The sequence below is a fragment of the Palaemon carinicauda genome, chromosome 3, assembly GCF_036898095.1.
Source record: "Palaemon carinicauda isolate YSFRI2023 chromosome 3, ASM3689809v2, whole genome shotgun sequence".
Taxonomy (NCBI): Eukaryota; Metazoa; Arthropoda; class Malacostraca; order Decapoda; family Palaemonidae; genus Palaemon; species Palaemon carinicauda.
The window spans coordinates 152,430,562-152,444,795 of record NC_090727.1 but is presented as its reverse complement, the minus strand read 5'-3'; the positions used below and the strand labels follow the sequence as shown (position 1 = coordinate 152,444,795).

The following is a 14,234-nucleotide window of genomic DNA, read 5'->3' as shown; positions in this document are numbered from 1 at the left end:
TGAATGAACCTCGTTACCAGTTAGCTTTTGATCTTTAGACCAGATGAGAAGGTCCCTTGCGATCTAGAACAACTTCCACGAAAGAGTCCCTCCCTGCTTGAAGATGTAAGCCAGGGCTGTGGTGTTGTCAGAGTCCACCTCCACCACTTTGTTAAGCTGGAGGGACTTGAAGTTTATCAAGGCCAGAATAACCGCCAACAACTCCTTGCAATTGATGTGAAGTGTCCTTTGCTCCTGATTCCATGTTCCCGAGCATTCTTGTCCGTCCAAAGTCGCACCCCAGCCCGTGTCTGATGCGTCCGAGAGGAGACGGCGGTCGTGTTTCTGAACAGTCAAAGGTAGACTTCCTTGAGAAGAAAGCTGTTCTTACACCACGCGAGAGAAGACCTCCTCTCTTCGGAAACAGGAACTGAGACCGTCTCTAGCGTCATGTCCTTTATCCAGTGAGCAGCTAGATGATACTGAAGGGAGGGGAGGTGGAGTCTCCCTAACACGATGAACAGGGCCAGCGATGAAAGTGTCCCTGTTAGACTCATCCACTACCTGACTGAGCATCGGTTCCTTCTCAGCATGCTCTGGATGCATTCTAGGGCTTGGAAGATCCTTGGGGCCGACGGAAAAGTCCGAAAAGCTCGACTCTGAAGATCCATACCCAAGGAGACAATGGTCTGGGATGGAACGAGCTGAGACTCCTCAAAATTGACCAGGAGGCCCAGTTCCTTGGTCAGATCCATAGTCCATTGAAAATCTCCAGACAGCGACGACTTGTGGGAGCTCTTAAAAGCCAGTCGTCTGACGGAGCCGGACACAAGATCATGGTACTGCTGCACAGTCTGTGAACTGTCAATCATGGGCAAGCGAGGAAGTACAGTGATAACCCGAATCTGTCTAGACTGTCTGGGTCGTACAGACAACTCCTTATCGGGTTGCTGAGGTTGCCGCACTGCGTCACAACAAGTCACTTCTGTTGGTTGTTGAACGTCTTCCCCGTGACACATTGACTCCGTAAACAAAAAATCCTCTAACAAGGACTAAGCTTGGACTGCATGTCTTGCAACACAGCTCAAGGTCTATGGGAGAAGGTGTGGTAACAGACGGGATTAGCGACTGAAGTGGAACCATTACCTTCCCTGGAAGCATGTTATGCTAAAAAAAAGTCCATAGGAGGCTATGCAGCTAAAGGCTCCCTCCAAATGACAGAGTCCACAAGGGAATATCAGAAGGAGGGAGAAAAGAACTTTCTCATCTACAGGGACCATATCCTAGAAAAGCTAAGTTCTCTCAGTGAGGGTTCACTGGTGCAAAAGCAGCAGACTAGAAGGCAACGTTATGAAACTGCTTGACAGTCTAGTGAGTTGGCAACAACCAAAGATGTGTGACTGAGAAGCATGCGGTAAGGTATGCAGAGCATGTTGTATGCAGAGTATGCTGTATGCAGAGCATGCTGTATGTAGAGCATGTTGTATGCAGAGCATGCTGAATGCAGAGCATGCTGTATGCAGAGCATGTTGTATGCAGAGCATGCTGTATGCAGAGCATGTTGTATGCAGAGCATGCTGTATGCAGAGCATGTTGTATGTAGAGCATGTTGTATGCAGAGCATGCTGAATGCAGAGCATGCTGTATGCAGAGCATGTATTATGCAGAGCATGCTGTAAGCAGAGCATGCTGTATGTAGAGCATGCTGTAAGGTAGGCAGAGCGTGTGCATGGCGTTTAACATTTCTCAGAAATTCCATGACCAGTGCTAGAGTGCTTTATGCATGCTTGCATGGGGTTTTAATATCAACATAATATTTACCTTACATTCATAACTCATGATTCATATTTTTGCCATATTTTGCGATATTGTTAAAAATATATTGCAAGGAATACAAATATATTTTTATAAGTAATACAAATAACCTCCATTATCATAAGGTTTGAAAATGGAGGTAAGGTATGCTGAACAGCAGAGTCAGAACGAGCTGGAACAACAATAGTTGTGGTTTCCTCTTCAAGACTCTGTTGAGGGAACACCTGAGGCTCAGTCTGCAAAGGCTGATCAAAGGAAGTAGCAGAAGGTAGGCGCATGGGTGGAGGAGGCTGACTCCTAGCATGAGTGGTTGAACCCAAGGGTTGCGCTTGCTGAGCGGTGGTGGAAGCGGAGTAGCAAGTTCCTGTTCCTGTGGTGTGAGCGGAGCGCGATGAGGTAGAGGCTGCGCAGAACAAGGTAAATGTCTCGCAAGCTGAGGCTCCTGAGGCGCAAGGCTAAGGTGTAGTGGTGCTTGCCTTGTGGAGGGTTGAGCTCGCTGCAGCGAGAGCTGAGGAGACTGACTCATGGATGGGAGAGGTTGTTGTACCTCAACCGAGAGTTGCATCACTGGTGGAGCAGCAAGTGGAGGCGGAGGAAGAGAGGTATAATCCTCCTGATCCCATTGTAAAGGTTGCCTTAAGGAAGGCGGAGGCTGAACACCACTGGGAACAGCAAACTCAGAACGTGGCTCAACATCGTACGCCTGGCAGGTGGTACTGCGATCAGGCGGAGCGAGCGCAGGCGGAGGGAGTGTAGGCGGAGGCGGAGGCGCAACACTCTCAGCCCGACACTCACGCATCAAGACCGAAAGTTGTGACTGCATGGATTGCAGTAGAGTCAACTTGGAGTCGGCAGACACTAAGGTCTGCTGAGGTAAAGCCTTAACAGCAGAGATCTGTTGCGGCAGAACCTTACTCCTCTTAGGCGGAGTGCATTCAACAGATGACTGAGGAGAGTCAGAGCTAACCCAATGACTGCATCCGGGTTGTTGAACTCTAACTTCGTACGTCTGGCATAGGTCTGGACTTTACGTTTAAGAGGTCTTGAGACCTGAGACCAGCGTTTTCTCCCCTAAATTTCTTCTGCAGACGAGCAAAATAAGGGCTCAATCGTCTGCGGGTGGGAGTGACGGTCTCGGTAAGACACGCCCACAACCACCGAGGATACTTCTGTGCGCCGATCAAGGCCTGCTGAACCCTTTTGTCCTTCGACATTGCTTCTCCCCTGGGCTTGGGAGCTTGCAAGAGGTCCCGGACTGGGAGGACGACTGGCGCGCACAGAAGTACCCTCACGCACAACACTGACACAATTTGCGCTAATCACTTATCACTTTGATTTTCTGTTTGCACTTATTTCACTGAACTCGAAACTTTAAGTGGTTTGTACCTGAAACACGCAATTCTATCCTTTCTCAAAAGTTAGTAATTGCGAAAACAGAATTACAATGTAACAGAAAAATCTAATGAAAGATAGATAATTCAGTGGCTGGAAAGAGACTAAACACTAGATCACTCTAGAAACGTTTACCTTCTTCCCCTAAAGAGACTAGGGAGAAGAGCAAAAACGATAACAACGTTACTCGCTTGAATGAAACGTTTATCCTCCTCTTTCTCCCTCCGTCTCTATCTCTCTCTCTCTCTCTCTCTCTTGACTTAGAATCTGAGAGAAGAGCCCAATCATATATATCGTTAAAACATATTATTGTTAAAGGAAAAAACTGAAATATTTCCCAAAATGAAAAGTTCCTTTATTAGGATTAAAACCATTAAGTTAAGAAAGAATGAACAAAACGCTAGACACGGTTACTCTTACTGAAACGTGAAACCGTGAAAATTCTTTCTCTATCGTAACGATAGAGCGCAAGTTGAACGTTCTGAACGTCAACAACTGCAGAGACAAAACAAAACGTTAGTTCAACTTTGAAAACAGTACTAGACTATCAAAGAAATTCTTTCAAAGACATTAAAATAGCATAATATGTTAACAGGTAAAACCGAAATGACGGGCTCAATGTTAATTAACTTCGGTACCAAGAAAAGACCGCCTACTATTAGGAAGGTCGAATATAAACAAATATAAAAATTAATTTTAATAAGTTTATAATAAAAGGAAGTTAATCGAAGAGGCCTATAAGAGGCGGAGAGATATAAAATAAATCTATAACTTTTGTTAAGCAAAATTAAGAAAGAGAGTCTATACTCTCTTAGACACCAACACTTCCGTCTAAGGGAAGGGTCGGCCATATAAAGGTGAAAGAGAGTTCATACTCTCTTCGTCACCATAATTAATCAAATTAATTCCAAAAGCTAACTAAGCTAATATAGAAGTTTCCAGTAAAGCGACAGCCGAAATCAAAGAGAAATACTTCACCAAAGTCGTGAAAATACTCCAAGAACATAAGCGTATCCCAGAACGTCTTGCCGGAAGCACGACAGAGGAAAAATTGAGGAGGTGTCAACAAGAAGTACTATAGTACCTGGCCACAGGTGGCGCTGGTAAGTACACCCCCTTCTAGTATTGTGATAGCTGGCGTATCCCTCCATAGAATTCTGTCGGGCAACGGAGTTGACAGCTACATGATTATCGGGTAAGTTTAATATTGAAAAAATTGGAATTCTAATAATAAAGTCGGTATATAACTCACCTAATGCTTTCTCGTACGCCACAGGATGCCATGTTCGAAGTATATCCTAAGAATATTGTGCAATTTTTTCTTGTCGCGGTGAACTCATCTTCACCAAGGTCTGAATGATCATCGGGCAAAGGCATCTCTCTACACGCCAACTGTAAAATTCATTATCTTTCTTGAATTTAAAATGGATGAAAGCAGACTATCTGACATAGTTATGAAAAAATTATAAAACCAACACTGCTAGGCAAAAATATAACTAGTTGTTACAGAGTATTTGAATTTTCTTTTTCAAAATATGATTACAAAACACTTCGCTTGCAAAGCAAGTCTTGAGCCCCCATACCATTCTATTTATTTCTTCTACTGCACAACCAAAGCTGGTGGCTTGAAAGCCTGAGCACTTGTAGGACTGGAAAAGTTTGTGGTAGTCAATGCCATTATTGAAGTCGTAACCTGAAGAAAAAAACAAGATGTGAATTTAAATAAATATCAACTAATAGTAAGTTAACCCTTCTACCCCCAATGGACGTACTGATACATTTCACAAAACTCATCCCTTAACCCCCATGGACGTACCGGTACGTCCTTGCAAAAAACTGCTATTTGCATTTTTTTTTGCATATTTTTGATAACTTTATGAGAAACTTCAGGCATTTTCCAAAATAATGAGACCAACCTGACCTCTCTATGATGAAAATTTAGGCTGTCAGCATAATCTAAAAAAGAAATATTGCAAAACGTGCCTGAAAAAGAAAAACTCCTGGGGGTTAAGGGTTGGAAAGTTTCAAATAGCATTGGGGGTAAAAGGGTTAATACCATAGGGTAATTCAAAAATAGTAATGAGTTATTTTTCTAGTTTCTCATAAGGCTCTCCCAAAGGATTAGTTATTTATTGAGGTGAAAAATGTTATTTTCATTATTAAAATAAATTTTTGAATATACTTACCCGATAATCATGTAGCTGTCAACTCCGTTGCCCGACAGAATTCTACGGGAGGGATACGCCAGCTATCACTATACTAGAAGGGGGTGTACTCACCAGCGCCACCTGTGGCCAGGTACTGCAGTACTTCTTGTTGACACCACCTCAATTTTTCCTCGGTCCACTGGTTCTCTATGGGGAGGAAGGGTGGGTCAATTTAAATCATGATTATCGGGTAAGTATATTCAAAAATTTATTTTACTAATGAAAATAACATTTTTCAATATTAAACTTACCCGATAATCATGTAGCTGATTCACACCCAGGGGGGTGGGTGAAAACCAGTGTACATGACTAAAGGATAGCTAAGTATCCCGTATTTCATATAATCAGTTATTCAGAATAACAATGAAATAATAAGTACCTGGTAAGGAAGTCGACTTGAACCGTTACTCTGCCTTTAATAAGTTCGTCTTCCTTACTGAGCGCAGCGTTCCTCTTAGGAGGCTGAATCAACTCTAAGGTGCTAAAGTATACAGGGCTGCAACCCATACTAAAGGACCTCTACACAACCTCTAACCCAGGCGCTTCTCAAGAATGAATTGACCACCCGCCAAATCAAAAAAGGATGCGGAAGGCTTCTTAGCCTACCGTAACAACCCAAACAACAATAAAAGCATTCAAGAGAAAGGTTAAAAAAGGTTATGGGATTAAGGGAATGTAGTGGCTGAGCCCTCACCTACTACTGCACTCGCTGCTACGAATGGTCCCAGGGTGTAGCAGTTCTCGTAAAGAGACTGGACATCTTTAAGATAAAATGATGCAAACACTGACTTGCTCCTCCAATAAGTTGCATCCATAATGCTCTGCAGAGAACGGTTCTTATTAAAGGCCATCGAAGTGGCTACGGCTCTCACTTCGTGGGTCCTTACCTTCAGCAAAGCAAGGTCTTCATCCTTCATGTGAGAATGGGCTTCTCTAATCAGAAGCCTTATATAATACGAAACTCCGTTTTTGGACATGGGCATCGAAGGTTTCTTGATTGCACACCATAAGGCTTCTGACTGTCCTCGTATAGGTTTTGACCTATTAAGATAATATTTCAGAGCTCTGACAGGGCAAAGAACTCTTTCTAGCTCGTTACCCACCATGTTGGAAAGGCTAGGAATTTCAAACGATCTAGGCCAAGGACGTGAAGGACGTTCATTCTTAGCTAAAAATCCGAGCTGTAAAGAACATGTTGCAGATTCGGATGTGAACCCAATGTTCTTGCTGAAGGCGTGAACCTCACTAACTCTCTTAGCTGTTGCAAGGCAGACGAGGAAAAGAGTCTTGAGGATAAGGTCCTTGAAGGAAGCTGACTGGAGAGGTTCGAACCTAGGAGACATAAGGAACCTTAAGACTACGTCTAGATTCCAGCCTGGAGTGGATAAACGACGTTCTTTAGAAGTCTCGAAAGATTTAAGGATGTCTTGAAGGTCCTTGTTGGAAGAAAGGTCCAAACCTCTGTGGCGGAGAACTGAAGCCAACATACTTCTGTACCCTTTAATCGTAGGAGCCGAAAGGGATCTCTCATTCCTTAGATGTAATAGGAAGTCAGCTATTTGGGTTACAGAGGTATTGGTAGAGGAAACTGCATTGGCTCTACACCAGCTTCGGAAGACTTCCCACTTGGATTGGTAGACTCTACGAGTGGATACCCTCCTTGCTCTGGCAATCGCTCTGGCTGCCTCCTTCGAAAAGCCTCTAGCTCTAGCGAATCTTTCGACAGTCTGAAGGCAGTCAGACGAAGAGCGTGGAGGTTTGGGTGTACCTTGTCTACGTGAGGTTGACGTAGAAGGTCCACTCTTAGAGGGAGAGTCCTGGGAACGTCGACCAGCCATTGTAGTACCTCTGTGAACCATTCTCTTGCAGGCCAAAGGGGAGCAACCAGCGTCAGCCGTGTCCCTTCGTGCGAGACGAACTTCTGAATGACTCTGTTGATGATCTTGAACGGTGGGAATGCGTAAAGGTCGAGATGGGACCAATTAAGCAGAAAAGCATCCACATGAACTGCTGCTGGGTCTGGAACTGGGGAACAGTACAACGGAAGCCTCTTGGTCATGGAGGTGGCAAACAGATCTATCGTAGGTTGACCCCACAAGGTCCAAAGTCTGTTGCACACGCTCTTGTGAAGGGTCCATTCCGTGGGGATGACTTGATCTTTTCTGCTTAGGCGATCTGCTGAGACGTTCATGTTGCCCTGAATGAACCTCGTTACTAGAGTGAGGTTTAGACTTCTTGACCAAATGAGGAGGTCCCTTGCTATCTCGTACAGGTTCCTCGAATGGGTCCCTCCCTGCTTGGAGATGTAAGCCAAGGCTGTGGTGTTGTCGGAGTTCACCTCCACCACCTTGCCTAGCAGGAGGGACTTGAAGTCCATAAGGGCCATATGAACTGCCAGCAGCTCCTTGCAGTTGATGTGGAGCGTTTCCTGTTCCCTGTTCCATGTTCCCGAGCATTCCTGTCCGTTCAAGGTCGCGCCCCAGCCCGAGTCTGATGCATCCGAGAAGAGATGAAGATTGGGGGTCTGAATCGCTAACGATAGGCCCTCCTTGAGAAGGAGGTTGGTCTTCCACCACAAGAGAGTGGTCTTCATCTCTTTGGTGACAGGAATAGAGACTGCTTCGAGCGTCAAATCCTTGTCCCAATGAGCTGCTAGATGGAATTGGAGAGGGCGGAGGTGGAGTCTCCCTAACTCGACGAACAGGGCTAACGATGACAGGGTCCCTGTTAGACTCATCCACTGTCTCACCGAGCAACTGTTCCTCTTCAGCATGCTCAGGATGCATTCTAGGGCTTGGCTTATCCTTGGGGCCGATGGAAAAGCCCGAAAATCCTGACTCCGAATCTCCATTCCCAGGTAAACTATGGATTGGGAGGGAATGAGCTGGGACTTTTCTAAGTTGACTAATAGACCCAGTTCCTTGATCAAGTCCAAAGTCCAGTTGAGACTCTCCAGACAGCGACGACTCGTGGAGGCTCTCAACAGCCAGTCGTCTAAATAAAGGGAGGCTCTGATGTCCGATAAGTGGAGGAATTTTGCAATATTCCTCATCAGATGCGTAAACACCATAGGAGCTGTGCTTAGGCCAAAACACAGGGCTTGGAATTGGTACACAACCTTTCCAAAAACGAATCTCAGGAAAGGTTGGGAGTCTGGATGAATAGGAACGTGAAAGTAAGCGTCTTTCAGATCCAACGAGACCATCCAGTCCTCCTGCCTGACCGCTGCTAGGACCGACTTCGTCGTCTCCATAGTGAACGTCTGCTTGGTGACATAAGCATTGAGCGCGCTGACGTCCAGCACCGGTCTCCAACCTCCTGTCTTCTTGGCCACCAGAAAGAGACGGTTGTAGAAGCCCGGGGATTGATGGTCCCGGACTATAACCACTGCCTTCTTCTGTAACAGGAGCGACACCTCCTGGTGCAACGCTAGCCTCTTGTCCTTTTCCTTGTAGTTGGGAGAGAGGTTGATGGGAGAAGTGGTCAGAGGGGGTTTGCGGCAGAATGGTATCCTGTAACCCTCCCTTAGCCACCTGACAGACTGGGTGTCTGCACCTCTCCTTTCCCAAGCTTGCCAGAAGGTCTTGAGTCTGGCTCCTACTGCTGTCTGGAGAGGAGGAGAGTCAGTGTTTGCCTTTTGAAGTCTTGGGACCTTTCCTAGACCTGCTCCTGGAAGAGTCTGGACGGGAGCTTCCTTGGCTGGGGGCTCTGCCACGAAAGGGCGGAATAAACCTTGTAGCAGGAGTATCAGCCACTGGGGTGCGGTAAGTCCTGGGAACTGAGGGAGCAACCTTAGCCTTACGAGCTGAAGAGGCCACAAGATCATGAGTGTCCTTCTGAATCAGGGGCGCAGACAAATCCTTGATAAGCTCTTCGGGGAACAAGAACTTAGAAAGCGGAGCAAAAAGGAGTTGAGACCTTTGACAAGGTGTGATGCTGGAAGAAAGAAAAGTGCAAAGTTGCTCCCTTTTCTTAAGAACTCCTGAAACAAACATTGAAGCAAGCTCGCCGGACCCATCCCGAATTGCTTTATCCATGCAGGACATTAAAAGCATGGCTGAGTCCTTGTCCGCAGGGGAGGTCTTCTTGCTCAGGGCCCCCAGGCACCAGTCGAGAAAATTGAAAATCTCAAAGGCACGAAATACACCCTTTAAGAAGTGGTCTAAGTCGGAAAAGGTCCAGCAGACCTTAGAGCGCCTCATCGCTGATCTACGAGGAGAGTCGACCAAACTTGAGAAATCAGCCTGGGCAGAGGCAGGGACTCCCAAGCCTGGTTCCTCTCCTGTGGCATACCATACGCCCGCCTTAGAAGTGAGCTTAGTAGGTGGGAACATAAAGGAAGTCTTCCCTAGTTGCTGTTTGGACTGCAACCAATCCCCTAATATTCTTAAAGCTCTCTTAGAGGATCTAGCAAAGACGAGCTTAGTATAGGCTGACTTAACCGGTTGCATGCCCAGCGAAAACTCAGATGGAGGAGAGCGGGGGGTAGCAGAAACAAAATGGTCCGGGTATACCTCTCTGAAAAGAGCCAGGACCTTACGAAAGTCAATGGGTAGAGGAGAAGACTTGGGTTCCTCAACGTCCGAAGAGGGATCTAGGTGCGCAGCTTCCTCCTCAGAAACCTCATCACCAGAGTGTAGCGAAGTGAGAGGTAAAGTAACAGCGGTATGCTGAACAGCAGAATCTGAACAAGCGGGTGCATAAACACTTGTGGTTTCATCCTCAAGTCTCTGTTGCTGAGTTAAAACCTGAGGTTCAGGCTGCAAAGACTGGTCAAGAAGAGTGGAGGAAGGTAGGCGCATGGGCTGAGGTGGCTGACTCCTAGCATGAGCTTCTTGTCTCAAGAGTTGCGCTTGCTGCAAGGGTTGCGGATGCGCAGTAGCAGGTTCCTGAGGAACGAGTTGAGGTTCCTGAGGTGTGAGCTGCGAGAGTTGAGGTAGCGGCTGCGCAGAACGCAGTTCCTGTCTCGCGAGTTGAGGTTCCTGAGGTGCTAGCCTTAAGAGTTGAGGCTCTCGCCTTGAGGAGAGTTGAGGTCGCTGCAGCGAGAGCTGAGGTGGCTGCCTCATGGATGGAAGAGGTTGTCGTACCTCAAGAGGTTGTTGCCTCGATGGTCTAACCGCAAGAGGAAGAGGAGGAAGTAAAGCATAAGACTCCTGCTCCCATTGTTGAGGTTGCCTTAAGGAAGGCTGAGGTTGCTGCAAACCGCTGGTAACTGGCAACTCAGAACGCGGTAAGGTAGCCTGAGGAACCTCAACTTCGTACGCCTGGCAGACTGGACTGCGGTGAGGCGGAGCGCTCGCAGGAGGAGGTGCAACCTTCTCAGCCTGAAACTCACTCATTAAGACCGCAAGCTGCGACTGCATGGACTGCAGCAAAGTCATCTTGGGATCAGCAGACGCTAAGGTCTGCTGAGGCAAAGCCTTAACAGAAGATGAGGTCTGTTGAGGTATCGCCTTACCTCTCTTAGGAGGTGTACAGTCACCTGATGACAGCGGAGAGTCAGAGCTAATCCAATGACTGCATCCGGGTTGTTGAACTCTTGAGGTCTGGACTTTACGTTTCAGAGGTCTTGAGACCTGAGTCCAGCGTTTCCTCCCCGATATTTCTTCTGCAGACGAGTAAAAGACGGGCTCAATCGTCTGCGGGTGGGAGTGACGGTCTCTGTAAGACACGCCCGCAACCACCGAGGATACTTCTGTGCGCCGATCAAGGCCTGCCGAACCCTTTTGCCCTTCGACATTGCTTCTCCCCTGGGCTTGGGAGCTTGCAAGAGGTCCCGGACTGGGAGGACGACTGGCACGCACAGAAGTACCCTCACGCACAACACTGACACTGACACTAGCACTCGGCACCGCACTGACACTAGCACTTGGCACAGCACTGGCACTATCACCTCCCACTGCACTTTTGACCTTAAGTTCTTTGACGTCTGCCAAAAGAGACTTATGGTCACTAACCACCGATTCCACTTTGTCACCTAAAGCCTGAATGGCACGCAAAACAACTGACATATCAGGCTGAGCACAAATAGTAGGTTCGGGGGTAGCCACTACAGGGGGAGGAAAAGGTTGAGGATCATGAGGTGAGGAAAAAAGCGAAGAGCGAGAAGAACTCCTCCTAACTCTCTCTCTCTCTAACTTGGTTGAATATTTAAGGAATCGAACAAATTCAAGTTCCGAAAGTCCGGCGCATTCCTCACATCGATCTTCCAACTGACAGGGTCTTTCCCTACAGTCAGAACAAGCGGTGTGAGGATCAACCGAGGCCTTCGGAATACGCCTATTACAAGACCTACATCGTCTATGGGGAGGGGCTTGTGAAAGGTCAGACATCTTGAATCAAAGAGCAAGTCAAGGGGGATTCCAAATCAAGCAAAAGATCGTTGACCATTAATCAAAACCAAATAAAAGCTATCTAAGCTAATTAGAAAAGTTTCCAGTATAGCGAAAGCTGAAATCTTAGAGAAATACTTCACCAAAAACCGTGAACAATACTCCAAAATCATAAGCGTATCCAAGAACGTCTTGCCGGAAGCACGACAGAGGAAAAATTGAGGTGGTGTCAACAAGAAGTACTGCAGTACCTGGCCACAGGTGGCGCTGGTGAGTACACCCCCTTCTAGTATAGTGATAGCTGGCGTATCCCTCCCGTAGAATTCTGTCGGGCAACGGAGTTGACAGCTACATGATTATCGGGTAAGTTTAATATTGAAAAAATATACCAAGGTATTGTATAGTTAAAGAACTCAGATGGCTAGGATGAAAAGGAAAATGCAGAGAGCAATGCAACAAGAGGACAAAAAGGATAACGGAAAAGATATTTAATTCCAATGATCATGCACTTTCTGTAAGTAGTATTGTCCTGCAGTATCCATCCATCCATATACCAAGGCACTTCCCCCAATTTTGGGGGGTAGCCGACACCAACAATGAAACAAAACAAAAAGGGGACCTCTACTCTCTATGTTCCTTCAGCCTAATCAGGGACTCAACCGAATTCAGCTGGTACTGCTAGGGTGCCACAGCAGTATATAAAAAGAATATACATACACTGTATATAAACAATAAAGAGAAGACAGTGATGGTACAAATATTCTTGTCATATAGTCTGAAGAAAGTCACCAATTACTAATAAAAAAAGTTAACTAAATCATCAAATACTGAAGAGAAATTTCATGTAAGATATGTCTATTTCCTATGTACAAATAAAGAACCTATACTCAATATGATTAGGAAGAATTAATGTAGTTCTTGAAAGCTGACCGGAAACATCGACCCCACATAGAAACGGGAAAATATGTAGACAAAGAAGAAGAAGAAGAATGTATTTCAAGAACATTTCAGGTGTGTACTAAAAACAATATCTAAATCCCCTCTACAATTCCATCATCTGGTGCTTATGTCCGAGATATGACCATTCTTACGTCTTGACAGGTATTTTTACCTCTACTATCAAAGTTGGAAGGTTAGGTTAGGTTTTACCCCCCTGTTTGTATGTTTGTTTGTGTGTGTTGTTAGTGAACACCTTCCTGGCCACAATGTTGTTACTGTTCTTAAAATACATTAACTGTTCATTATTTCTCTTACAGTACAGTATTAGTTTATCTGTTTTCTTACTTCCTTTCCTCACTGGGCTATTTTTGTCTGTTGCATCCCTTGGGCTTATAACATCCTGCATTTCCAGTTAGAGTTGTAGCTTAGCTAGTAATAATAATAACAATCCATGTATTTTATCTTTACCTTATTCCCTTTTCTCCTCTCACCGACAAATTCTTCGGGCGATAGTCTACAAATACAGCTGCGGTTTTGTTAAATTACATAATAATAACTAACATTAATAACATTAATTTGATATCTTATATAACCCCGATCTACAATAAATGTACCTTGAACCTCACCTAATAATAACTAACATTTATAACATTAATTTGATATGTTATTTAACCCCGATCTATAATAAACGTACCTTGAACCTCAGGAGTACCTTCGGGCATGGACTCTGACTGTAGTAAAACAGCCTCTTTTGAGATATCGCACGACTTGTCCATCCTGCAAAAGATTGAAGAAAGTAAGAAACTCGGTTACAATACAAGTATCACTAAAAGTGCCTCTATTACACCCAATCAATACATTTTAAAGAAACTCAGTTACGATACAGTATCACTAATAGTCACTCTATTATACCCAATCAATACATTTTACCGAAATTCAGTTACGATACAAGTATCACTAAAAGTGCCTCTATTACACCCAATCAATACATTTTAAAGAAACTCAGTTACGATACAAGTATCACTAAAAGTGCCTCTATTACACCCAATCAATACATTTTAAAGAAACTCGGTTACGATACAAGTATCACTAAAAGTGCCTCTATTACACCCAATCAAGTTACGATACAAGTATCACTAATAGTGCCTCTATTACACCCAATCAATACATTTTAAAGAAACTCGGTTACAATACAGTATCACTAAAAGTGCCTCTATTACACTCAATCAATACATTTTAAAGAAACTCGGTTACGATACAAGTATCACTAATAGTGCGTCTATTACACCTAATCAAGACATTTTACATCCTTATCAAACATTAACTTCAAAGAAAGTGGATAAGCTCAGTATGATGTGGCACCTTTTCATGAAACCTTAAAAGGCAAATCCCAGGCTGAGGTTACCCAGAAATATTTCTTAAACCTATCAAAATGACAAATTCAAAAGCAATTTGTATTTTACCTAAACTATACAGACCTGCATCGTTGTTCGTTTGTTCAGATTGTTCGGCCTTTACAGCCGCTCGGGGCCTCTTGGCACAAGGCACTAGTCCCCATATCGTATTGCAT

At 45.1% G+C, this 14,234-nt stretch overlaps 1 protein-coding gene across 2 annotated transcripts in view; it reads right to left on the bottom strand.

Annotated features, from left to right (window-relative positions):
• Positions 1-14,234, bottom strand: part of Dhps (Deoxyhypusine synthase) — a 53,392-nt gene that overhangs the window by 38,038 nt on the left and 1,120 nt on the right. For both annotated transcript variants that reach the window (XM_068370950.1, XM_068370951.1), the window contains exons 2-4: positions 13,359-13,441; positions 4,770-4,879; positions 4,439-4,578 (exon numbers count right to left, since the gene is read on the bottom strand). In XM_068370950.1, coding sequence (XP_068227051.1) covers positions 4,439-4,578; positions 4,770-4,879; positions 13,359-13,440 — 332 coding nt within the window. In that variant the 5' untranslated portion in view covers position 13,441. The remainder of the gene's footprint in view (positions 1-4,438; positions 4,579-4,769; positions 4,880-13,358; positions 13,442-14,234) is intronic.